Source organism: Hyalella azteca, unplaced genomic scaffold, assembly GCF_000764305.2.
Source record: "Hyalella azteca isolate HAZT.00-mixed unplaced genomic scaffold, Hazt_2.0.2 contig13009, whole genome shotgun sequence".
NCBI classification, from domain to species: Eukaryota; Metazoa; Arthropoda; class Malacostraca; order Amphipoda; family Hyalellidae; genus Hyalella; species Hyalella azteca.
This window is the reverse complement of record NW_025942946.1, coordinates 1-25656: the sequence shown is the minus strand read 5'-3', so window position 1 is coordinate 25656 and position 25656 is coordinate 1. Positions and strand designations below refer to the sequence as shown.

General features: G+C 38.9%; 3 protein-coding genes across 3 annotated transcripts; 1 reads left to right on the top strand and 2 right to left on the bottom strand.

The window, feature by feature from the left end:
- Window positions 1–674: 674 nt before the first annotated feature.
- Window positions 675–8562, top strand: LOC108668863. Its single transcript, XM_018156119.1, has 7 exons — window positions 675–2683; window positions 3681–3845; window positions 4743–4936; window positions 5570–5689; window positions 6469–6571; window positions 6960–7102; window positions 7381–8562. The coding sequence occupies exons 1-7, from the start codon at window positions 769–771 to the stop codon at window positions 7492–7494; spliced, it is 2754 nt and encodes a 917-aa protein (XP_018011608.1). The 5' UTR covers window positions 675–768; the 3' UTR covers window positions 7495–8562.
- Window positions 8563–9392: 830 nt separating this feature from the next.
- On the bottom strand, window positions 9393–17876 carry LOC108668861 (deoxyribonuclease TATDN1). The gene is made up of 8 exons (XM_018156118.2): window positions 17424–17876; window positions 14914–16253; window positions 14220–14399; window positions 13061–13194; window positions 12096–12175; window positions 10708–10911; window positions 10382–10588; window positions 9393–9979 (listed from the first exon to the last, which is right to left on the bottom strand). The coding sequence occupies exons 2-8, from the start codon at window positions 14951–14953 to the stop codon at window positions 9874–9876; spliced, it is 951 nt and encodes a 316-aa protein (XP_018011607.1). The 5' UTR covers window positions 14954–16253; window positions 17424–17876; the 3' UTR covers window positions 9393–9873.
- A 1562-nt stretch (window positions 17877–19438) lies between these two features.
- Window positions 19439–20868, bottom strand: LOC108668859 (protein FMC1 homolog). The gene is made up of 2 exons (XM_018156115.2): window positions 20588–20868; window positions 19439–20333 (listed from the first exon to the last, which is right to left on the bottom strand). Exons 1-2 carry the CDS (start codon window positions 20809–20811, stop codon window positions 20237–20239), a joined length of 321 nt encoding a protein of 106 aa, XP_018011604.1. The 5' UTR covers window positions 20812–20868; the 3' UTR covers window positions 19439–20236.
- Between the last annotated feature and the right edge of the window lie 4788 nt (window positions 20869–25656).

Below are 25656 nucleotides of genomic sequence, written 5' to 3'. Positions count from 1 at the left end.
TATATATATTTTAAGCACAATGAAGTTTTGAACTAGCATGAAAAATGTCCCATTGCATTGAGCATGCCATGATGTTCTGACTGGAGACTTAGGAACAAAACTTCAGAGCAGAGGAATAGCCACATTTTTTTCCCACTCGTACAATATAATGATAAATTGAGGGCAATGAGTAAGTCTCTTTCAATATATTGAGTAGTCAATATCAGACCCTTTCTTCTTTCTCAGTTGCTCCTCCTTGCACATGTCTGAAAGTTCTCTGGAACATTACGTACTACCTATATTATTAATCCAAATTTATCTTTGTTTCATTACTCTTAAATTATAAATATTGAATTTCACTTCTATAACTGAGAAACAATGGCCATTTATAATTAGAGAAAAGGAAAGGATCTTTGTTGGTCAGCTGTTGATATAACTTCCCATATTATTTGTCTTCACACTTATAATGCTGTCAAATTTATGATAATTTTAGTTAGGAGAGAAAATGTATCTTCAAATTAGGTCCGCAAATTTATTCTCTTGGCTGCTCATATTATTTTTATTCAGTCTTGTTCTGAATAAGATGCCAAGTTTATTTGGCTAAAAGTCTATCAGCCATAGCACAAATTTAGCTTTTGTTTCCTATTAATCTACCATTGAATTTTTATTCTCCATTTGTTTTTCTTCCAGTTGTAAGGCCATTGCAGCTTTTATTTCTTACAATGCTGTTGGGAAGCGTTCCCGAAAAATAGTTGAGATTAATTAAAGACCACATTATTGCAATAAATTATGGATGAACATGTAATCAATGTTTGTACGAGTAGAAGTGTCAGTCAGGCTGAGAGTGTGGAGCCAGAAGTTACTACTGCTTCTTGCTTAGATGCTCAGGATGAAACAAAAATAGAGCGTTTAGGAAACACAAGCAACATTAAGAAGTCGTACGAGTCATGTGATTGGCCCGAGGCAGACTGCATCAGTCACTGCTCCAGTGACTGGAGTGACAAGAAAAGTAGCTCCGACTCTTTAGACTGGAGCGCTCGTCGCGTTGTCGACGAAGATGGCAAGGAAAATGTAAGTTTGGGAGGACCACGAAGACGGTGGCGCAACAAATACAAATTGAGCAACGACAGCGGCGTAGCAATCAGTGCAGTGAGCAGTGTATGCAAGAAGAGTGTCGGTAGTAGCAACGGTAGCGCCGATAACCTGTGTTGTAATAGCAATGGTTTTGCCGTCTCTCGCTCTAACAACAGCCTCAATGAGTCATGGGACAAGAGCTCTGATTGTCTTAGTGCAAACCGCAGTTCCGAGAGCATCAGCATGTTCGGCAACAACGTTGACAGCGTCGAGAGTAGCTTGAGTCTCATGAACAGTATCGACAGTTTCGCCGCTAATAAAAGTTCAGATAGTTTGAACCTGAATAATCAAGCACAAAACGCTACTGCAGATGTCATTAGCAGTAAATGCAAAAAGCATTCTCCATCCACGTGTAAGAAAAATTCCGATTCGCAATCAAAAAACAATGATCGTAAGTCACTCAAAGGTGTGAGCTTTTACAAAAAATTGAAGGCCAAGTGTCGGCCTGATAGCAAATTACGAGAATGGAAAAGTCGTACTAATGTGTCCTGTGATATTGAATGGAGCGAATTCAATAGAACTGATGATCCCCCTAAGAGTGACCAAGTATTTTTCAACTCAAGTTGTGAAGTGTTGGATCGTTTAAGCTTTAATAATACAGAATGCTCGTGCTATTTGCAGGGTCGTGATGGAGTGTCACGATCGAACGATAATTTTAGTCGCGTGTCGCACGACACACAGAGCTGCATTGTAACGCAAGACAACCCAGGCTGCAAGAACAAAGTCCGGGCCTCTTGTGATGGCGGTGCTGGGCCTCCTCACCAAATCGAAAACGAAAGTAAAGCCCAGGATGCTCAGGGCAGCAACTACTTAATGAAAAGTCTGGATTCATGTGATAATTATTCTGGCAGTGAAAATTATGGTGTGCAGGGGCCGTTCACCCCTAAGTCATCACGTCACAGTCTCTTCTCAAACAGTACTCCCAATTCTTTATCATTGACCCCAAAATCCCTCTCCTCCACCTCTGAATCGCTGCTTGAAACACCTGACCATATCAATAATCCCTTACTCACCAATTCTTTCCAGTCGTTTATCGACACTCCGACATCAATATCTGCCTATTACCAGCCCAATTCGTCTCCTCAGTCTCTTCCTCAATCTTCAAGTGCCGTCAATCAAAGTGGCGTTAATAACGGACTAAGTTCAGCTAATTCGTTCGTGTATTCTGCCTCGCCGTCGGATTCACTGAAGGTCCCAACAGCTAGAATACCCATGTCTCATGGAGAATCGCCAAGTGCGCTAAATTCTCAAAACTATCTTACTCTCAATATGGATTCTTTTTCGAATACTCCGAATTCAGCTTTGAACACACCTGGTTCTGCATCCAACTTGTCGAACTCTTTGTCTCGACCGGCACCTGCTGTGTTCTGCCAAGCGGGACTCTGCTACTCCCAGCCTGAGTCCTTTTACCAGCAACAGGGTGACGGGTGCTCGGGCGTGCTAATATCTCACGGCAACAGCCGCTTCTATTCTCTATCTACCGACACCTTCGATGCTGCTTCAGCCACCGCCGCCTCGTGTGACCCGTACCCCTCTGTTGATGTTCAGCCTGACTGTGATGGCGCTTGTGGTGAGTGCGACCCGAATTTAAATTAAACCTAGGAGGCTTATTGCCTTGATTTTCAAGCTTATTCAAGGAAGCTTTTCTCGCTAATTCTAACATGTGAATAATTTATATGTCATTTAGTATCTTACTTTTTTTGGAATGCTTACGACCTAAATCTTCAACACTATATTTTTCAGAGTTGATTTGTTTCGTGAGTATTTTGGAGCCTGGCGCTGTAAATGTCTCGGTATCCGTAATACCTAATCGCTTATCCGTTTATTGTCTGAGTCAAAAGTTGTATTACGTATTACTACTGGAATCGTGAGAGATACATAAACGGGATTGGGATTAATAAGTGAAGGGAATTTATACAAACGAATAAGTGATTCGTGCATTAGTACCTGTACATTTTATTAAAGAAATATTAAATCAGACTTTTCATCAAATACTAGAACGTGCGTTGAGTAAGAGTTTAATGCTATATGTGGGTTGGAACGTGACTTCAAACGCCCGGTTAATCTGTTGATAAATGATATTCATAACATTATGTAGAAAACTTTGTAACCCTTTATAGTGAATGCTTTCACATTTGAATTATAATTTGCTCGTAATCACGTGATGCAAGACGCATTTGTAAAATTATGCCGATACGTACCGCCTGTCCGATTTCTCTTTCAGTTTTCATGTTCAGTGATGCTATTTAGCAATTATTTTCTTCGTGTAATAACATCACTTGCGAATATAATTCGTAGTTCATAAGTTTGCATTAGATTTTATGTCTTTAAAAATGTTATAAAATTGTAATTTATTCCAAATGTCCTCTTCTATATTTGTAAAGAATTTCATCGTCAAAAATATTTCACTAGCCGTTAGTTGAGTTTCAGTAACGTTTTCAAGTATATTAAATTTCGGGATCCAGTCTAGATATATTTCGACAAATAATAAATGCAAGACAAGTAGGTAGGTACCATTTACGCGAGCTTGTCGGTCTACTTATGATGGTTGTGCGCGTGTGGTACAGGGGAAGGCGAGGGCGAGAGCGCTACCAGCAGCGGCACCAGCAGCTCCAAGAGCTACGATTATTTGCTCAAGTTCTTGCTGGTGGGCGACAGCGACGTTGGCAAGCATGAAATATTGAGCGGACTTGAGGATGGCGCCTCAGAGAGTCCATACTGCGTCGGCAGTGGTGGGTATCGCTTCATATTGCTAAGTTCTAAAGCGTACTAATTTCAATTTATTTCCATTTTGGCGATAGGATGTTTTTTTATTTGGTTTCGTTCTTTTGCATTTATTTCAATAAATTGTTGGCGATGTGTAAAATGACCATTTTGTGCAGTTGTCTTTACTTGTTTAGCAGACCTGTTGCATTATCATCTCACATTCTACCTGTTTGTGAGACCTTGATTCTTGAATAATGTACGAAAGAGTTTCTTGCTTCATCGCTCAGATGATTACTGGCTGCGAATTAATATTTGAATTGAACTGCTTCTACCTATACCTACTTCTTCGTAATTACTCAACGAGTAGATGCTTATGCTTCTGGTAGACTGTTATTACAAACTACACTTCCAAGAGAAAATTTCTTTGTTTCGAAGAATTTACTCAAGAACCCTCATGAGCAGAAGAGTAAATGCATTTTCAAATTTTATTTCATCATCGTTGCTTCATTTCTTGACTTAGAAAATGATTTGTTATGCTTCTTATACTCAATTTTTCTTGATTTGCGATCTCATCACTAAACTAAATCGTATGTAGCACAAGTGACTGGAACTACGACAGCAACCGTCAACCACAACTTGAGCTGTCATCTTCATAGCGGCGCTACCGCCAATAAGAAGTTCTCGCCATTTTTCCGAAAGACAATCGTAGGCTAACGCGGCGCCTTGTTTAACGCTGTAGAATAGTGTAGAATAGTGTAGAATAGATGAAAAGTGCGAGGCCAAAGATAGGCTTTAAGCGCATACTTAGTAAAATCAAGACAGTATGTATGACTATTTCAACAAAATTCATAAATGAATTTTGTTTATAATCAATTTATTAAGAGCAATGCCCAGCCTGATACATGTCACGTGTTTTTGTTCAGGTCACAAGACTACGGTGATTTTACTGGACGGGAAGCGCGTGAAGCTGCAGTTGTGGGACACGTCAGGCCAGGGCCGCTTCTGCACCATCATCCGGAGCTACAGCCGCGGGGCACAGGGCATCCTGCTCGTCTATGACATCACCAACAAGTGGTCCTTCGAGGGCCTCGACCGGTGGATGCAAGAAATTCAGGAGGTCACTTGCAGCTTCAAGAAAAATACATGGAATACACGCAGATACTCTTTGTTCACGAATAAATTATCTAAAATGAACATTTACTGTTTTAACAATTAAGAATTGTCGGAATACTTTCCGATTCATAGGCTTGAATATTTCGTTGTCGTATCCAGTTTGACAGCGACAGTTGATACATTACATTTCGAACCCTTGTCATTTAGGCATTGATTTTTCTTTCTCTTAACTAGAAAGATGGGTGAAAATTTTGAGAATTGCTGGGACTCTTCTACAACGAAATGATTTACTTTTATAATGTTGTGTAATTTTTTATGCGTTTCCAAGCAGATAACAAAATTTACTAAATGAAATTCGAAATTACGGTATACATCTATGTTATTTGAAAAATTGAAGGCTTTACTTGTTGCCATCAAATTTTAAATAACTGAATCGCCAACCTTGAGTTATTTTCCTGTGCGATACAACTCCTCCCGCAAATTTATTTCAAATTGCGAACATTTCTACTGGTAAACATGAGGATAAATAGATAAATATTGAGGTGATTCTCATCGATGAGTGGCAACAATGTTACTATATGAGAAAGATTAATATTGGCCTCCAGCGATGTGTGTTTAACTGTTGATGTGTGTGCAGCACGCGCCCGGTGTGCCCAAGGTGCTGATCGGCAACCGCCTGCACTTGGCATTCAAGCGCCAAGTCAGTCAAGGACAAGCCGAGCAATACGCAGCCAAGAACAGGATGGGGCTGTTCGAGGTGAGTCCGCACCTTCGTTGTTGAATAATTCTTCGGTGGAGTGGTGGAAAGAAAGCTTAAATTCAAAAATATTGATCTGGCACTGATAGGCATGCTGTTTTTCAATTTTAAACCAGTCACTAATGATGAATTGACGACTACGTGCACTTAGAAGACTAATTGCTTTTAAGCAAGTTGTGAAAGCATGGCCCCAGGATACACCTCAGGGGGGACTTCTGACGCGTGTCTGCCCATCTGAAGTCCGATGGGATTTCGCATTCCTAGGGGGATTGTTCCTGAGCGCCCCACCGCTGAGCTCGCGGTGTCTGACTGTAGGTCTCAGTTGTGGGGTTAGTTATTATGTAGGTAGGATTCCTTACATTTCCCTTCTCTGTCTCTCTCGTGCGGGCGGCCGACGTCTCGTGTAAGCGACCTCATGTTCGAGTGTCTTCGTTTTTGTTACTTTTCACCTTTCTCTCCTTGTCACTTCGTCTCTTTGAGATGCTAACGCTGCTTCTTTCGAGCCAGTTAAAGCGGGCTGCACATCTGAGACCTTCCACCCCTTGTGGGGGATACCTATTTTTGATTTGAGAAACTTTTGATAATTGAAACCTTCCACCTCCTTTGTGATGTTCAACATGACTTTCAGTGCGAGATAGCTGAAGCGCTAGTAAACATGTAGCCACTAAACTAACTAAACCGGCCGCAGGTTAATTTTCAGGAAAGAATTTTCATTAGTGTAACGTTGACCAGGTTTTTATTACCGTGATTATCATCACAAAGCACGACGTTTGTGTCAGGTGTCGCCGCTGTGCGACTTCAACATCGTCGAGAGCTTCACGGAGCTGTCGCGTCTGGCGCTCAAGAGGAACGGCATGGAGAGGCTGTGGCGGGCCAGCAAGGGTGAGCATGTCTATGTGGCAGTGCGGCCTCTTGTTGAGCTCGTTACACCATAAAATGGACTGGTCTGAAATTCTTTCCATGTGATTATTCCAAATAAACCAATTTGATTATCTCAATGAATTCATCTGCAAATATAAGTCGCATCATATCAAATTGAGCTTTCTAAATTGAATATTCATTCGTAAAATTAAGGGAAGTAAAACGCAATCCATGAATTGCACCGATCATAACCTGCTTGTACCTCCCACTACTGATTCTATGAATCGAGTTGACCGTTCAGCTCATTACGAAATGTGCTTTATGATTATAATGAGTAACCTCAAGTAGATTATTAACAGCGCGTAGCGATAGATATTGCTGGCAGTGTTTAATGTTCACCTTGGCTCAGTGCTGTCGCTGCAAGAGCTGTGTTGTCGTACCATCGTGGCGGCCACTTCTGTGTACGGCATAGAACGCCTGCCGCTGCCTCCTGGTCTTCGGTCTACGCTCAAGAGCTACACCATCCAGAACCACGCCACACGCCTCAGACAGGTACAATATATAATACACACTATGCTTCATTGCATTATATTATACCAAATTGAAGCTAAGAGAATTGAATTTCCCGGCGGTACATTATAACATGCTGCATTAAAACTTGTTTACCTTGATGTGGTTCTTTGAATATCTTGATCTCAAAACCGAAATAATATTTATTCACTGTTTTTCAACCAGTAGATGGTTCACAGCAAGTAGTAAACGTGAATAATTTCTCTTACTGCTGGTAAAATTGGTACTTTCTGCTGGTTTCATTGCGTTGGCACTTTCAGGGCATCCCGGTCACGGACAAGCACAAAAAGAAGCACCTTACGCTGCCTGGCGACTGCGGCAACAATAGCACCAGCACTTCATGTGTCAACACCTCGACTTGCGTCCTGCAATGACTATTGCAACGACTGGTCCCGAGGTCCCGCGCCGCTGCCGTCCTCGGGCCCACGCGCAGAAAGTGTAAACGCAGCGACCAAGGAAGATGAACGCCGTCTTGACATATACCGTGCACATTGACGCCGAAAAACCATTGAAAAATGTTATCTTTTTGGTCGGTGTATAAATTATCAAAACCTTCACTCATTCTCAATGCAATGACAAGATGGTGAATTATACTCTTAACCATGTTCGACACGCAGTAGGTACTCATGGATATACCGACGAATTATTCATGATCAAAGATTTGTGTCTATTTATCTGCCTCGAAAATCTTCTTGGTGTATTAGAGCAAGAACTGACATTCAGTGGAACCTCAATGTCTAGTTCAAGCATTCGATAAGTAGATGATAGCAATCACGCACTGTAACATTATTATATACACTCATGACGATAAGTAATAGTGAAGCAAAGTCGCTCACAAGGTTTAAGGAGTAGTGCAATATCCATTATCCTTCAATGTCCATCTTGAGATCATTTACCGTGGCAGGAGATACGATGCTGAGCGAGCATTTGTAAAGCCATGCGTTTGATTTTTCTCCGATCTTGCCAAAATTATTACTCCTAAAGGCTTCTATTGGTGTTATTTTCGAACTGACGCCTTCATTTTTTCGACAAGAAAGTCAACCAACAAGCGATTACGTCTGTAACGAGTGCTGTTGTAACCTATGTGTCCATAAAACACGGGATTTTATCACATATTAATATAAGTGTATAAGGTACCATAATTTCCATCGAATGCCCTAACACACGTAATGTGTAGGGTTATTCTAAATGATTGACCCGATAGGATTTAACGAATTCGTATTTATTCGAGTATAATTTCAAAATGAATAATTTATACACTAATGGGAAGAGGAGGATTAAGATTCGAAGTTTTTTTTTTACAAATTTATAAATGTTCAATATTGTGTACCTTGTGTTACCCTTGTGCTGCACGGCAACATTTAAGCGGTAGCCAAACTCAAACTCGTCGCACACACGAGAAAGCATATCTTCTTTTACCTAGTGCACCGTAGCAGTGATACTGTTCTTCAGATCAACCAGAGTTGCTTATAGAGGCGGGACGTAAGAAGAGTTGCTGGTAGAGGCGGGACGTAAACACCTTCCTTGACGTAACCCCATAAGAAATAGTCACCTGGGGTGAGATCAGGTGATCTCGGTGGCTAGAAGTGTGGAGCCAGATCATCTTACACGAATTTCATAATTTGGGCTCATCATCTAGGATAACCCTTTACATTGTAGTTATGTTGAGTCAGCATGGCAGCGGCTCGCGCGTGTCGTCTGCTCTTTGTATGTCGCCCTGTCCATGACAATTAAGTTATGTCGTATCTGCTAATTGCTCTTAAGACTTCCCACATGAACCTTTTGCACCTTTTCTACCGGAGTTACGAGAGCCACTAGTATACATTAATATAGTTGTATTAGATTGTCGTGTAGATACTACTAAGTCATGTATAAACTTTTGATACCGTACCCACTTACTCTATAATCTTTGTATTCGCTAGGTTGCCCATGGTTTGGACAGATGCTATTTTCGTTAAGATTGTATTACTGTCGTTAGAGTAAGAGTCGGTGAGGAACTGAAGCGGTTGTGAGTTATCAATTTCATTGCAGGAAATGCGCTAGCGTTTCCAACTAGAGTCTGCGCATTAGAGTCCGAATTTTAGCACTATTACAACACATAAATTTCCCGTGTTCATTAATTAGTTACTGCTATTGTAACTAGAGGGATAGTCTATAATAGAGTTCAATATTCGTTGTCCGATACATTTTATCGTTATTTTTTTCTACATACATAAATCCAGGCCTCAACCTATTTTGGTAATTGCAATTTTAATGGAAAATAATTGATTAATTATAAATTAATTTTTTATTTCTGTTGCGTAGGACAAGACGCTGCATCGAACGAACTACTTGGAATATTCGGGTTGTATTTGGTGCCTGTCGCTCACCTCTTAATAAATCTTGTACGTCCTGCTGACTTGTAAATGCCCTAGCGCGCATCTCGCCACTTTCTATGTGCCCCCCCACACAGAGAACAGAATACAGTGACGATGCTTTGCGTCGAAAATAGCTAATTAAAATTAAACAAGATTTCTATTGAAAAAAAGCGTCCGTGCTCATATTTTGCCACTAAGACGATAGTTCGAAGGACCTACAGACTATTCCTCAGTATTTGTTTCGGACGTAGTAGTCCCAGGCCACGATGGATCACGTCCTCTGACTATCGCGCTTCCGCCCTCATTTGGGCCAGCTAATGCACGATGCGGTTGCACTCTTCATCCTCTCGTTATCTTCAAATCCTTATTACAATACGAGACTGAGGGAGGGGGCTATCATCTGGCGGCGCTGAAGAAGAGTTTGATGGCGTTGTCGAATGCGGCCTGAGCCACCACCTGAGGGTCCTCCTCCCGCGCCCCTGCCAGCGCCTCCAGCACTTGCCTGAGGAGCACCAAGTGTTACAGCACCACGCACCAAGTTACAGCACCACGCACCAAGTTACAGCTCACCAAGTTACAGCACCACGCACCAAGTTACACCACCACGCACCAAGTTACAGCACCACGCACCAAGCAAAAGCATTACACAAAAGACCGAAAATTCAAAACATAGAAGTTACTCATCGCACGAATAGATTTACAGCAGCACAATAACATCAATTATTGCAATAACAGTCACCAAATGAACTAAATGCAGGCCCATACTTTCATGCAAAACCATTCCCGTTTTATCAACTGAAGAATCGTAATTGCTGAGAGTGAGTAGAGCAGAGTTCATCATTTACTTTGTACAGTAAAAGCCAACTCTGACAAATGCACCCGGCTGCCTTGAAGTATAACTTACACAATACAAGCTGGCTCGTTCCTGCCCTTAACCATTGCCCCTGGCTGCCACTTTTCTTTCTTCCTGATATCAGCGAAGTGCGTCTTGACGTGGCGGTAGCCGGCGTGGGTTGCCTTCACTTCACACCAGGGGCTGTCGGTCTCCAGCAAGAGGCGCTCCAGAGGCACGCTTGCGGCCACCGCTAGGTTCTCCTCCGTACGCAGGGAACTGATGAGACATACAATTAGGGCATTTGAATAGGTAACGGGCAGCTGGGAATAAAGATATTATTTTAAATCAAAATAAGATAGGTTGCTGAATTCATGTTCGTATAATTGAGATCTCACCATCCGTTGATGCCTACATAGAGATCGAGGTCGAGGATATCGGCCAGCTCCTGCTTGGTGCCGTCGAATGAGTGCACTACGCCGCCGGCCACGCGGTCCCGCCACGGGGTCAGGATGGAGATCAAGTCAGCTGCGGCGTCGCGGCAGTGAAGGAACAGCGGCAGCCCCGACACTTCGGCCAGTGTCAGCTGCTGCTCGAAGTACCTGCGACCGAGTGCATTACTTGACTACGCAGCAGTGGCTTATAAGAGGGGGAGCCCTTAATCATTGAGAATAAGCGCTCCCCCTTTATTAAGCCGCATCTTCGTGGGCGCCGCCGAGCAGCGGTCCCGGGCAATTAACAACAACATAAGATTGAAATACGAAGCAGCGAAGTCTGAGGATCAGCAACGCCGACGTCCGTGGATCGTAGTACCAGCAGGAAGAATTGATTTAAAATCGTAGTAGCAAGCGATGAAATTTTTTGCTCGGCTAATGAATATAGCTATTTAGACAAAAATTTCATGAATGAGTAAGCTCAAAATTATTTTGAAAAGTAACAAAGAAATAAATGAGAAGATCAGAATTTATGAGTTTCAAATCAGCATAAAGTTGTGGTATATTTGTATGGACAAATGCAAGACTCCAAACTCTATTTATTTATAACTACATACTGACACTGAATCACTATATAACGTACTATTGAAATAAGTAGACAGATTTTTGAAAGTAACTACTAATCATTGTCAAATGAAAATATTAAAGTAGCCTACAATAAAACCATCATTGTAAGATTGTTATCCGCCCTACTGCGAGGGTAGAGGCGGATACCAACTTTCACAACATATAACTAGGCGTTACCACACCTGTTGTAAGGCCTAGCGCCCTAGCCAGTCAATTAGAGCACTTAGTTTCTTGTGTGTTGCGAGGCGGACTGAGTGATTATAGGCTGCAGTACGCTACACTCTGATACCAGTTTGCTAGTGTCCTGTAATTAGTGCTTATATGTATTATTGTAATACTCTCTCCTCTTGGATTATTCATGCCGATGTTTATTTATTCGTGCTATTTCTTTGTCTTGTAGGGCCAAGCAGAGTCTGTCTCCTCTCCACTTCCTCTAGTTCCGTTTACAATAAAGCTGCTGGGTGTACTAGAATTATTCTAAATATATTTGAAGACTGAGTGAATTATAACTTTGTATGACATCATTACAATCATTTTAGCGCATTTCTCATCTATGGAAAAAATGCACTATTGTGCTCGCCATGTCCGTCCGTCCGTCTGTCTGTCCGTCCGTGACTTCAACTTTTCGTCGACGAGAAAATGCGCTCTCTGTCACTCACTGCAGTGAGTACTGAGTTATATTTTTAAATGTTTCTTATTCCACGTTTGATGTGATCATCACTTACGTCTTCTGAGTGTCGGCGTCACAGAAATTGAGTCTGGCGTAGTCAAGCCCACACTCGCCCACCGCCACCACCACGGCGCGCTGCGGACCATCAACTTAATGCAGTTACGACTGATCCAGGGACAATCAAATGATGAAATGCCTCAACTTATGGACCTTAATGGAAATAAAACAGAAAGGAACCTACACAGCATGTACACTGGAAGAAAAATCACTACTGAACGGTCTCACCGGCGTTCGTGGCTGGCCGGCACGTGAAAAGAAACACCGTATGACCGTTTTTATTCAAACTTAACACTAGAAACCCGTACAACATATGAAAAAAAAAAACGAATAAATATTTTTTCACGTGGCGGCTGGCCACTGGAACCCCGGTGAGATCGTTTTTTACAGTCTTTTCGAACAATGTAATAACGTGGATACGTCAACAAAACTATTGATCGTATTGAATGATACGCAGTAGTTTTCACTTTCAGAAAATATCCTTGTAAATGAATATTGATGGAGAGAGAGGATTCTTACTTCTGTCTACACATATGAAATAGCCGCGCCTTAAAAGCAGGCAGTTTACTGGGAGGTTAACTAGGAAAAGTTTTCTTTAAAAATGACCGCCAGGATTGCCAGGGATATGACAATTACCTCAATGCACACAACTCCGTGTAAGCCAAGTATACTTGTATTGGAGCATACTAATGATAGAAATAAAGTTTAGTTCAGGACTCCCCAATAATTTCAATATATGAATTTGCGGGAAATACAATTTCAGGTGAAGCTAATCAGAAATTGTTAATTTCTGTTAACAAAGAATTGTTAACAAGACTGAGCAGAAACAGTGCCTCGGTCATCAAGAAATTACGCAATGGAAAGAGTTGATCCATCACGCCTGCGCAAGTAATCAGGGCAGGCAAATAACCTATTCCTTTTATAGAGGCAATAAATTGATCAGGTTTCAGACACATTGTTAACCTTGCCGTCAGCAGTGCAGCAGCCGTCCTGTATTAGCTGCAGGAGTTGAGCCAAGTACTCTTCTGGAGTCGATCCTTGTGCCGTGAACTCCCCGCAACGCGTCGGATGGCAGCCGACTGTGCAGTAGAGCTGCTCTGTACACAAAATATATTCCTTAACTTAATGAAATGAATACGCCATAGTAAATGTACGTGTCGTAGCTGCCATTTACCTAACGAGTTACGTGAAAATATGCTTGAACATATAGTAAGGTTATTCAACACTCACAAATCAACCACTAGCTAGGTGGCTACCTTAATGGAGTGGTGGGATAAATGAAAGACAATGCCCCCGGATGCGCAGGATGTTTAAGAAAATGGGCAAGCATCACAACGTAACGCCGTGATAAACGAAAATACGGCAGTCGAAGTGTTGCTCGGCAGTCACACGAGGCGTATGTTAAACGGACTAAATAAGCAGGTGATAAAGGCAACAGGATGACCAGGTTCGATCTACTGATGAATCACTTAACTCGCATTACTCTCGCTTATGATAAATGCGAGTTGTGGTTAACAAATTATCAATTTATGACCGATTGCGAATCGAAGAGGAAAGGTTATTTTATCTCGAAATAGAAAAGCCAGGTTCAAGTTAATAACTAAAAACGGGTCTATCAGGTTATAAATTCATCAAGTTCTTAACTTTTTTATCCTTATCAATGATGATGGAACGAACTGCACAAAACATGACGAGATATTTTCAGATCAGAATTACAAGCCCTCAATTGATAAACTATTCGTAAACCATTGTCTTGTTAACACAATTACATATCTTAGCGTTGCCAACACAACGTCATAAATATTAAATTGTTACAACTCTAACACAAACTATGTCAGAGAAAATAGATGCTATTATAGGAAAGTCAAGCGTTGTTCTGGGGTTAATAAAAAATGTTGAGGTAGTGATTTTTTCCCGTGGCCTTCTCTCCTCTATGCCGTAAAGTACAAATTGCAGCTTAAACTTTATTGAAAAGTTGCAAATAGAATAAATGTGGTAAACCTATATTGTGATCAACAGTGACGATTTCGTGACTTGCATGCAAGGAATTCTCTATAGACAATAATTTCAGAAGAATATCGTCTCTACTCATCTAGCGTGCAGGCTGCAAGGCATACTCAACTATTGGCACGGGCAAGTTGGACGGCTTCTCTGCTCTCCTGCAAGCTGGTGCCCGTGACGATAATTTTCTCGAGACCGGCGTGCGTCGCTCGCGCCAGCACCGCGTCCAAGTCTGGCGCGTGCTTCTTGCTACCGTGATACTCGCCCTGGTACATGCCGTCGCACAGGTTGGCCCCGATGTCTGTGCACCCAGAAACAACACGCACATTTTCAAATGTATAAGAATTACAAATAAACATCGTTTTTAAAAGGCCATATTTGAAAAGAAAAACTTTCTTTACAAATTAAATTTGCACAGTTTTTTAAGCAAAATTCCGAGCCTTAAACTTTACCTTCAGTACCACAAAGTATTAAGAATTTACTAGAAAGAGAGAGAGAGCGCGTCGATTCAAGATTAAATTTTATTTAATAGTTTCTATTTATAAACTTGAAACACTGACAAAAATAATAATTGACAACTGAAGTTTACTTATCTATACTCAACTTGTTACTCATTTTTTTCTAAATGATCCACACCTGATGTTAAGCGCTGCATAATTAAGGCAAAAACTCAATACTCTAAGTGGACTTTGGGAGGTGAGAACAATTCATCGAAAGAACATCATAAATAGAACAATTCTTCTAAGTGAAAAGAAAGACTAAACTTCAATGAGGAGCAAACAACTGCAGAAAATTCTTTTGATCACAGTACTCACCTATAAATTTATACATTCTTGTTCCGGCTTGTTTTAGCATCAACGTACAAGGAAAACCTGATCGGGTTAAGTCCGAAAATGAGTCAATAAATATGAGACAACGTACACTACATTACCATTCTACAAATGAGATATAGGCTGCGCCTGGACTTAAAGCGAGAAAGCTGAAGCGCGCGGAAGCTTAGAGCGAGCTGACGCGTGTAGGTGGCCAGACACAACGCAAGGTGGTGCGATCAGTTGCAACGATGGCGTCTCGGCGGTAGTGCAGCTTAGTGATTCTTCTTACCTCAAGCATTTACAATAACAACGTTCGAATACAAAAATGGGCATTCATCCCATCAACGCATAGCGCCATGAATATGCAGAATACCATCAGTTGTTTCATGAATTGAAAAAGGACGCCCAGTAATTTAAGGAATATACAGGAATGACGATGGAAACTTTCGACCTCCTACTCAGCATCATCAAGAAAGAAATGTACAAACAGTCTACCAACTGGAGGCGCGCCATTACACCAGAGGAACGTCTTGTTGTCACGATAAGGTAAGGAATAATCGTATGGATTTCATTAAACTGCTATACTTTATTGAAATTTTCATACTTTAATCCATGACTACAAAGCATATCATACTAACTGCATTTATGACTGTTTTTAATAAACTGTGCCAGTAGTACTAAAAAAATATTGTGCAAAAACATAGTAACCGATGAGAAATACAATTCTAATTTTAATTTGTTAACATATTACAGAGGTTGTTGATCCTCGCCATGTAAAAACTGGAAAGCCAATTCCTGTACTTTTATTCGAAACATGCACTGTTTCCTAGGTGTCATGTTTTTCATGGAAGGTACTAGACTCAACAGAAACTGACGACAATCGTCAGCTTCATCACTCTGGTCTTTACGGAGCAATTCAAGCTTTTCCTTTTCTAGATCAAAAAAATTCTGATGGAAATTGGACTCTACTTTCTTTTTCTTACTAATTGGTTCAAGTGAATTTGTTACCGGTAACTGTTCTGCATCAACCGAGGTTTCTCCGCTACCGGGGCTTTTGGGAAACGAAGTAGAGGTAATGCTTGCATCATGAATTTCAACCTGAAATTCATCCATGCAAGATTGCTGCAGTATCATTTCACGATTGCAAGATTGCTGCAAAGTACCACTTGTTTTTCGTCGATGCATCTGATCTTTGAGGAAAAACATCATTTTGAAGAAAGGCCATGTACCCGTGTACTCCTCTGGAAGCAATTCAGGGTCTCCTGACTTTCCATGGGGAACTTTTTTCAGTTCTGTCCGGAAGTGGTCTCTGAGGCATTTATACTTCTTCCGGGCGACAGATTCTGCGGAAAATATATTTAATTAAAAAACATTGAATATCATTTGAATTAGGCACAAACACTTCAACTCCTATTGAATTAACATTATTTACAGGGCCACTGGTAAACATATTTTACTGTCAATAGGACATAGATATATTACGGTACTCGACAATGGTCTGTTATGTTAAGGTATTCGATTGCAACAAAGATATTAATATAGATTTTTTTTCTTTCAGACATCTGGCAACCGGGGCTTTGTTCCGGTCTTTGGCATTTCAGTTCAGAATTGGAAGATCCACAATATCTACAATTGTTACAGAGACGTGTGAAGCGATTTGGAAGAATGTTCAGCCAATTTACATGCCATTTCCCGATAGAAAGTTGTACATGGAAACAGCCAGGCAATTCAATCTCAAGTGGAATTTTCCAAACTATTTCGGTGCAGTCGACGGCAAGCACATTCGCTTTGAAGCTCCTCACAAGTCAGGATCATTGTACTACAATTAGAAAGTTTTTCTCTCTTGTTTTGCAAGGTGTAGCAGATCATAAATGTAAGTTCGTCACTGTCGACATTGTTGCGTAAGGCAGGCAGAGTGATGGCGGAGTATTCAGAAACAGCGATCTAGCTAAATGTCTAGATATCAATGCATTTGATTGCCCCGTTTCGCAACAGCTTCCTGGATCTGAAGACAAACCCCCATTTGTCATTGTTGGGGATGAAGCTTACCCACTACTACCATTTTTAATACGTCCTTACCCTAGACAAATTTTAGACCAGTCAAAGAAAATTTTCAACTATCGCCTATGTAGAGCCCGGCGATGCGTTTACTGCGCGTTTGGCAATATGACCGCAAAGTTTAGATTACTAACGGAGTCTATCGAAACAAGTGTTGAACATGCAACAGTAATTGTAAAAACCATTAGTGCTTTACACAATAAGATTCTAGCTCGAGAAGGCATCGACACTGAAGCAGCAATAGGTGTCGAGGATCTGTGTGAAATAGTAAATACCTGAACACCAACTGCTGAAAGAAATAGCCCGAGATATTCTATCAATGTACGTAACACTTAGACTACTTACTTGACTTCTCCCATTGGGAGTGTTCCATGGCAGGCATACATCTAGGTTAAAAATAAAGTTACTACTAGTACATATATAAATGAAAGAAAATGACGTTTTATTGACCTTACCTGGAATACTCAATGCATCACATATCTGCGACCAGCTGTCATTGATGTACTGACGATCACTGTGCTTGGGGTGCGAGGCGTCCCAGATAGCCGGCACGGCTTGGACGGAGCAGATCAAAGCTTCGACATCCATGCTCGACGACGTCTCAGGGGCAACTACACGCGCGTGCTCGCGCTTGAATATTTAACTCAACAAATCTACAAGCTTCGCGCCTCAGCAAGCGCCGCGGGTGCTTGCGTGAGCGCGCCTCCTATCTGGCCACCCCTATGGGATTGTTTGAATATAATATGGTCGCTTCAGCGCGCTTACGCTCTCGTGCGCTTTCTCGCTTTCTGTCTGGCCGCACCCATAGCGCACTGAGGATTAGCAAACAAAACTTTATTGGAAATTCATTGTCCAACTAAGATTTCTAATGAATTCCTGGCAAGGCTTGTTCTAGTGCTGACATTCGTTTTAAAGTGGCCACAGATGTAGTAAAAAGTAGAAATGGATAACCTAACAATAGATTTAAGATAGAAAGATTTAAGATTAGATAAATTTAAATCAGTACATTGTGATTTGATTCATATTTGATGGACTTTTATGCATAAATAACTCAATAATGGAGAATGGCTTTTGAAAATTGAAAACAAAAATCAAAATGATGCATTTAAAAAATTTCTTAAAATTTCCACTTTTTGCAGAAATGCAGAAAATGGTTTGATTGGAAAATTGTTTGAGAAGAATTCTTCAGGTTGTTAATTTTTACATTAAAAATTAATGAAAATTGTTTGAGAAGAATTCTTCAGGTTGTTAATTTTTACATTAAAAATTAATAAGAGCTAATTAATTTTCAAACAAATTTGTTTTGTTAGACCCAATAGTGCATGCAGACAAATGAAAATACTACAGAAAATCTATTATGATGAAAAACATGATTTAACAGCTACTAAACGAAGGTTCACCTAAAAATTATAATTTGTTCCCAAAATATAGAACAATGTCAAAGAAGAGAAAAATTACTAAGAAGTAAATTGCATTTGAAATTCCAGAGTCATTTAACTTCAGGCCTATAAAGCTATTAGCTCTGGTGCTTACAAGGAGTTCGTATTTGTTACATCTTCACTTTGAACAAGTTCAATGAAAAAAGTTTATTGATATGAGCCAAATAAATTTGCAGAGGGACTGGGGGAGAGGCTGAGATCCCCTAGCAGGTCAATACCTGCCCCCTGCAGATACCAGTACGTACTATTATTCAATCGGACATTTTTCCTGCAGTGTTCTTTCTTTAATTTCACTCATTGTTAAGAGTAATGCTGCCAAAATGAGACCTCAATTGATTATGCAACAATCACAAACTAGCTTCATTGCACTTAACACTTTGGTTGACAAGCTAGCATTATACCTATAGGTGTTAGTACTTAAAATCCCTGCCCAGAAAGCCCACCACACACCATGGTTGGTGTTTAATGTTTCCTTATCATGCCTCTGCAATTAACAATCAACTGCCTATTATTCCATTACAGCATTACGGCCAACAACTCTTGGAGATTAAAATATCTGCATTTGAATAAAGAAATTACACAAACACCAAAATTTACATTTTTTCTGTATTATTTTGAATTACAAAAGGAGCAATTTTTCTCAATTAATATCAAAAATTTGATATTGAATCATATTAAAGTTAATTGCTCCTTCAATACATAAAATATTGAAAAATGCTCATGAGAACCATAACAATAAATAATAATTCTTGCACTAGCCCCAAAAATTCAGATTCAGCCTTAGTGTATGTTTGCCTGCCAGCAGGTTAATGGTAAACTTTAACATTGTTATTATAAAAATGACATAAATTTTCATAATTTGGTAAATTTATATAAACAATGCTGTACATATATTACAATGTATTTGTTAGTAATGATAATCAAGTTTTACTCTTGTCATCAGCACAATATTAGATCAGCATATTAATTGAAACAAAATCAAGTTCCTCGTAGAATAGCCATAAAAAGCCAGGTACATTGAAAATCAGAGGGCAATTAAGTTTTTTATTTCATAATTACAAATGATAAGGACATACAGCAGTTAATAACTATTCATATTTCATGCCAGAATAATTTATATGAAAGACACTGTTTGAAATTTGGCTAACAAGTTCATGATTTGCAATACAGTGATAAACTAATCCCGCAAAAATTTTTTATAAATATTCAGAATCCCTTAAATTGTATTTATTGTTTGTATATGAAACTTCCAAATTAAATGAACTGTTCATCTTGCCGCACAAATGAAAAGCCAGAGGAGTTCTGAAGACAGAGCATATACTATAAGGCTAAAGGCTAATGTTATCCTGTTATCACCAAATAACAACTGTGTACAAGATGTCTTCAAAAATATTTACAGTATCTGAGTAAGCTGAAGACTCATAAAAACTAGAGGGTTTTGATAAATTGGCCAATTTTACATTTCAATGAATAATAAATAAGCCTTTTGTGAATATAATAATGAACAAGTGGTGGCTATGTCAAAACCGTATGTCAAATGCACAAGTGAATCCTATTCAAACTAAACAACTTGCTACCCAAACTTGGCTGTTACCTGCATACCATCATAATTCTTACACATAAACTAACATCTCCTCACCCAAGACGAGCTTGTCCTGAATATTGTTTTTTTTTTTAACTTATCTGCAAGTGTTTGGCATTCCAGTAAATAACAATTGTTCATTCAACTCAATATGCTAAATGAGGGATGCATGTAAAGCGCAGGCAAAAATTTCACTCCAACCTTCAACAATACTCATGAGTTATTGAATTGTTGTGACCCAGCAGTATCATTCAGGATCATGAGGAAGTTTGAAGCCTACCATTCTGGCAGTTTCTTCAACTGTTCTCTCTGGGTGGTGGAATTCATCATAAAGTTCTTTGTACCTGCAGAGGTCAAATAGTAATAAAAAATCAGAACAATAAAATAATGGTATGAGTGATCCAAGAAATAATTTCAAAAATAATGAGCAGTGTTGTCCAATCAACTTCAAATGAGCCAAATACTTGAAGAAGAATTACCATATTTTTGCTTTAAATGTTCATTATGTGGAAGGTTCTAGTGAACTTATGAACATTAAGGATTCTTTTAGCTTAATTTGGAGTAAAGAATGGAATAAATTCAAAGTGCACAACATTACCTCAGTCCAGCATCCAGATAAGTAGCATAAGTCTCAGCAATGAATGCCATTTCTTGTTGTTCTTGACAATACTGGGCATCTGTCACAGAGTTTTTCCTGTACTGTTCCATTATGTATGCATATGTGGGGCTTTTATTAATTGCTTGGGCATTTCCATTATTGTGCCTAACATGTCGCAAAATAGTTCTTAGAGACGACAGCTTCTTCATAGACAGGGCTGCCATTTTGGATATATGTAAATTTTATAATTCATGCAATTCTCCAAAAATTGTAATGTAATTCATGTCAAATAACTTCAATAACAAACAATCTGAAAAAAAATTTCCTTAATTTTGTACACTGCAACATTACATTTTCCAGCTTAAATGAATGCCTAAAGCATCCATTTGATCCAACACTGAATTTTGAAATGGTTGATCAAACTTTTCTTTCCAAAAATTTATTATTTTAATCCCATCTAATTCTGGCAACTTCAAGCCCAAGGTCAAGTAGGAACTAGACACATTTGTTAGTCTACATAACACAGTATTGGAATTTCCTTGTTCACATGTTGTAACACAACACATAGGTATTATTGAGATGAATGCGGCACTTTTTATGCTGTTACTGGTGTGACCATTGGTCTGGCCAAGTTTGTAGGTTTCTTACATAATAATATTGTTTCATTAATATTTTTTAAACATACTGTGCTAGTTTTTGGCTTAGTACAAAGAACTACCTATAGCATTTTCAAAAACTTTGCAGGAACCAGGCAGGTGGGCATCATTGGCTGCCTGGTCAGCAGCCTAATGGCCCTCAATACCATGATGGCCTGCAACATACTCAATGCGCACCTCATAGCAGGGCATTAGTGACATGATTTATTTTGTGAATCAAATATTAAGGGGAGCATGTCAGTCAAAAAAACTTTTTTATTTACAGACAGATTGTTATGAAACTTTGGACACATATGGAAAATATAAATCAATGACTTTTTTCAAGTAAATTAAAAAAAAGAAAACATGGCAAAAAAAAATGGCCAGAAAGATGGTACTACTGTAGAAACCTATCTCCTCCTAGGATTTTCAAGATACAACATCAAGATTATGCATTTGATGCGTAAAGACCAGATCTAATGATAATTACAATCAAAACAAAATACAAATTGAAAAAACTGGCCAGCTGATCTAAAAAGATTTTATTTAATAATCAAATGGTATAGCTCTCAATGCTGTAGCTTGAAAATCATAGGAGATAGGAATTTCAGTTGTTCAGGGGAGCCAAATAAGTAAAATTTATTGAAAAAAGAAGCATATGACAAAAATTGCTTGATATTGTAGCCCAAGCTTTTCAGGTGCCAATTGATTGCATTTAGGGTACCAGACTTATTCCTGTCCAGTTTAACATGAATAATAAGCAATAAATGTGACTTTTTTACATTAAAACAAATAAAAAATGTTTCATCAAATGGGGTAATAAGGGACGGGCGGGGTAAATCAGGACGCACATCCCACATTTCACTGAAATGCTGTAGCAGCTAAACAAATCAAAATATCGCAAAACTAAAAATAGTGATATAAACGTCAACATTTTTAGTATCTATTATGTATAAAGCTGGTTAAGCAATCATACATTTACTATCTCTAAAAAATCACTGAAAAAAAGTGTGAAAAGTGCAATTTTGGAAAAGTACCTCTACTAAGGTCTGGAGCAACAAAAATATTTGCTGTATTAAAAAATTTTTCTTACATAAAAGTTGCACACAGGTGTCAGCTTGAAAACGCGATTGACAAAATTTGCCCATCTCATCAAAAAAAAAAGAACAAAAAATTGCAGCCATTGCCGCACAATGGGGTAATAAGGAACACCCCCCCCCCTCGGGGTAATAAGGGACACCAATAAAAAAACATTTACAGTTTAACCTAAGATAGCAAAAGCTCCAGTTAACAAAAAATATTGATTAACAACAAAGAATTTTGAGTACATTTACCTTGTTCAGCAAAAAAAAAATTCACTTGTCAAAAAATTAATGCATCATCAGTCATCACAAAATTGTGCACAAATTGTCATATGTTAGTATCAGAAGGCAGAATAAGCTTGTTTCAACACGGGTGGTTAATGGCCAGAGAATTCTTCAATTTAAAATTTTCAGGGTCGAACAATATTCTTCAGATGACATTAGTTGATCAAAATGCAGGTTCAAGGGAGTAATATCACTTTATTAACGACGTTTCGAATGTAACAACATTCATTGTTACAAATTGTCATATAGGTATAGAATTGTGCACTGGGCATCATAGAATGAAAAGTAATTAACCTAAACTATGTCTTCTTTCTTCAAAACATACCATCAACCGGGGCTACTCAGGACGATTTTGAAAGTTTTTCATTCATAACTTCTTACCATGAAACATTTCATAAACAAGTTTAGGATCATTTCAAAGCTCTTTGCAAGGGCTATTGCATGGCTTCTCCAAAAAAATTCTATATGCTATGTGTAAAGTGCCAGAAGCAAAAAAAGAGTGTCCTGAGTAGCCCTGTCAAACGGGGCTACTCGGGACACTTGGAATAAAACTTAATTTTAAAACATTTGAAGCATGCAGAGTGTACTCATCCATTACTAACAGTACTCTAAAGTCCTCTTCTTCCATTGTAGATGATGTAGAGGTAGAATAAATGACATTTTCTGTGATTTTTACTTGTTTTTCCTATACTGATATGATATTACCATATACATTAATAACCGGATTATTGATGCAATATTACCATATTCATGAACAGGCCATTGAGCATTTCAACTACCTTGTCCACTGCAAGCTTCATATCAGCAGCCTTAAAGCATTTTTTCTGTATCTGTAAGCTTACAGGATGGCTTGTAATTTCACACCATTTTAATTGGTCAAGTGAATTTACTATAAAAAAAGATCGTGAAAAACATACCTGAAACAGAGAGGAATGTTTTAGTGACAACCATCATATGTTTAGGTCAATTACTTTTCATTCTATGATGCCTGGTGCACAATTCTATATATGACATTCTATGCACAATTTTGTGATGACCAACAATGCACTAATTTTTCGATAAGTGAAATTTTTTTTGCTGAGCAAGGTAAATGTAATCAATATTCTTTGTTTTCAATCAATTTTTTCTTAACTGGAGCCTTTGCTAACTGAGGTTCTACTGCAAATGCGTTTTTACGGGTATCCCAAATAGCCCCGGGGGGTGTCCCGAGTAGCCCCACTGTGCGGAAATGGCCGCCATTTTTTTTTGATTGAGGTATGTAAATTCAACAAATAAAGTTTTCATGCTGACAATTGTCTGCCACTTTTTTCTAAGCAAAATTTTTTAATACGGCAAATATCTTTTTAATACAGACCTTAGCAGAAGTAACTTTCCAAATACCTATCGTTTTCACAATTTTTTTCAGGAATTTTTCAAAGTTAGTAAATGTAGTATTTTTGAACTTCCTTTATACTACATAGATAGGAAAAATGTTGACGTTCATGCCACTATATTGAGTTTTGCAATATTCCAATTAGTTTTGCTACTAAAACAGTTTTACGCCGTGTCGGAGGACTGTCCCGAGTTACCCGCCCGTGCCGTCCCGAGTAGCCCGGTTGATGGTATAATGGTTGTTTCTAAAACATTCCTTTCTGTTTCAGGTATGTTTTTTATGACCTTTTTTATAGTAAATTCACTTGACCCAATTAAAATGGTGTGAAATTACAAGCTGTCCTGTAAGCTTACATACAGATACAGAAGAAATGCTATATGGCTGTTGAAATGAAGCTTGCTGTGGACAAGGTCATTTTAAATGCTCAATGACATGCTTATGGATATGGTAATATCACATCAATAATACGGTAATGAATGAATATGGTGATATATCAATAAAGGATAAACAAGTAAAAAACACAGAAAATGTCATTTATGTTACATCTACATCATCTACAATAAAAGAGGAGGACTTCAGAGTACTGTTAGTAATGGATGAGTAGACTTTGCATGCTTAAAACATTATAAAATTGAGTTTTATTTCAAGTGTCCCGGATTACCCCGTTGCCAGGGGTAATTTGGGAGGGTTTTATTTTGCGTCTGGAACCTTACAAATAGCATATGGAATTTTTTTGAAGATGCTATTTGATAGCCCTCGCAAAGAGCTATAAAATGAGCTTAAACTTGTTTATGAAATGTTCCATGGTAAGAAGTTATTAACAAAATGCTCGAAACAGTCCCTTATTACCCCATTTGACAGTTCATTTTATACAAGTTCAAAACAGCCTAAACCAAATGAACGTTGCATGTGCATCCATGGTATTTGCTTTCCTGAATGTGCATAGTTTGTAGCTTTCAAACAAGTGCAAACACTTTGTAAATAATGCAAATAATGATCTATTAACACTTTAACCACATTGTGACCCATATGTGGGTCACGCGTGTCTGTCTCAACCTGCATTGTGACCCACATATGGTGCACACCCTTAAATTTATAATAATTCATTAAACTTCAATATTGACCTCCTCAATCACATTTTAGGTGTTGTAAGTAAAGGATAATGATGACAATAATGTATACTAAGCATATATTTTGCGTGTAGCGAGTAAACATTATTAATCATTCTTTGTTGAACTTGAGTCCTTAGGCGCTTTACGACGAAATGGAATGCTTCCGATTGAAGCGTGATACGCACAGATATGGTTTATTTTCACAAGTGTCGCAATAAGTGTTTATCTTGCAAGTTTTTGAACGGGCTACTTTAGTTCCTTCTGCACTGGCAATTTGGCTGTAGTAAGACAGACATCTCTTCCTCTTCTTACTTTTAGGCCCATCAGCCTCAACCAATTCATGAGATTTGCGCTTTCCTGAGATGTTTGATCTACCTGGACCTGGGTTCAGATTCTCTTTAGTGATTCCGCAAATGAGTGACATTGCAAGACTCTCTTTAAATTTCAGAATTGACGTTTTTCTTCGTCGCTGCAGGAGACAAAATTGGTTATAAATAACCCAAGCATTCACAATTGAAGTTCCTAACAGCAATTCAATGGCAAGTTTTCTGTACCATTTGGTGCTTTTTCTGAGAACTGAATT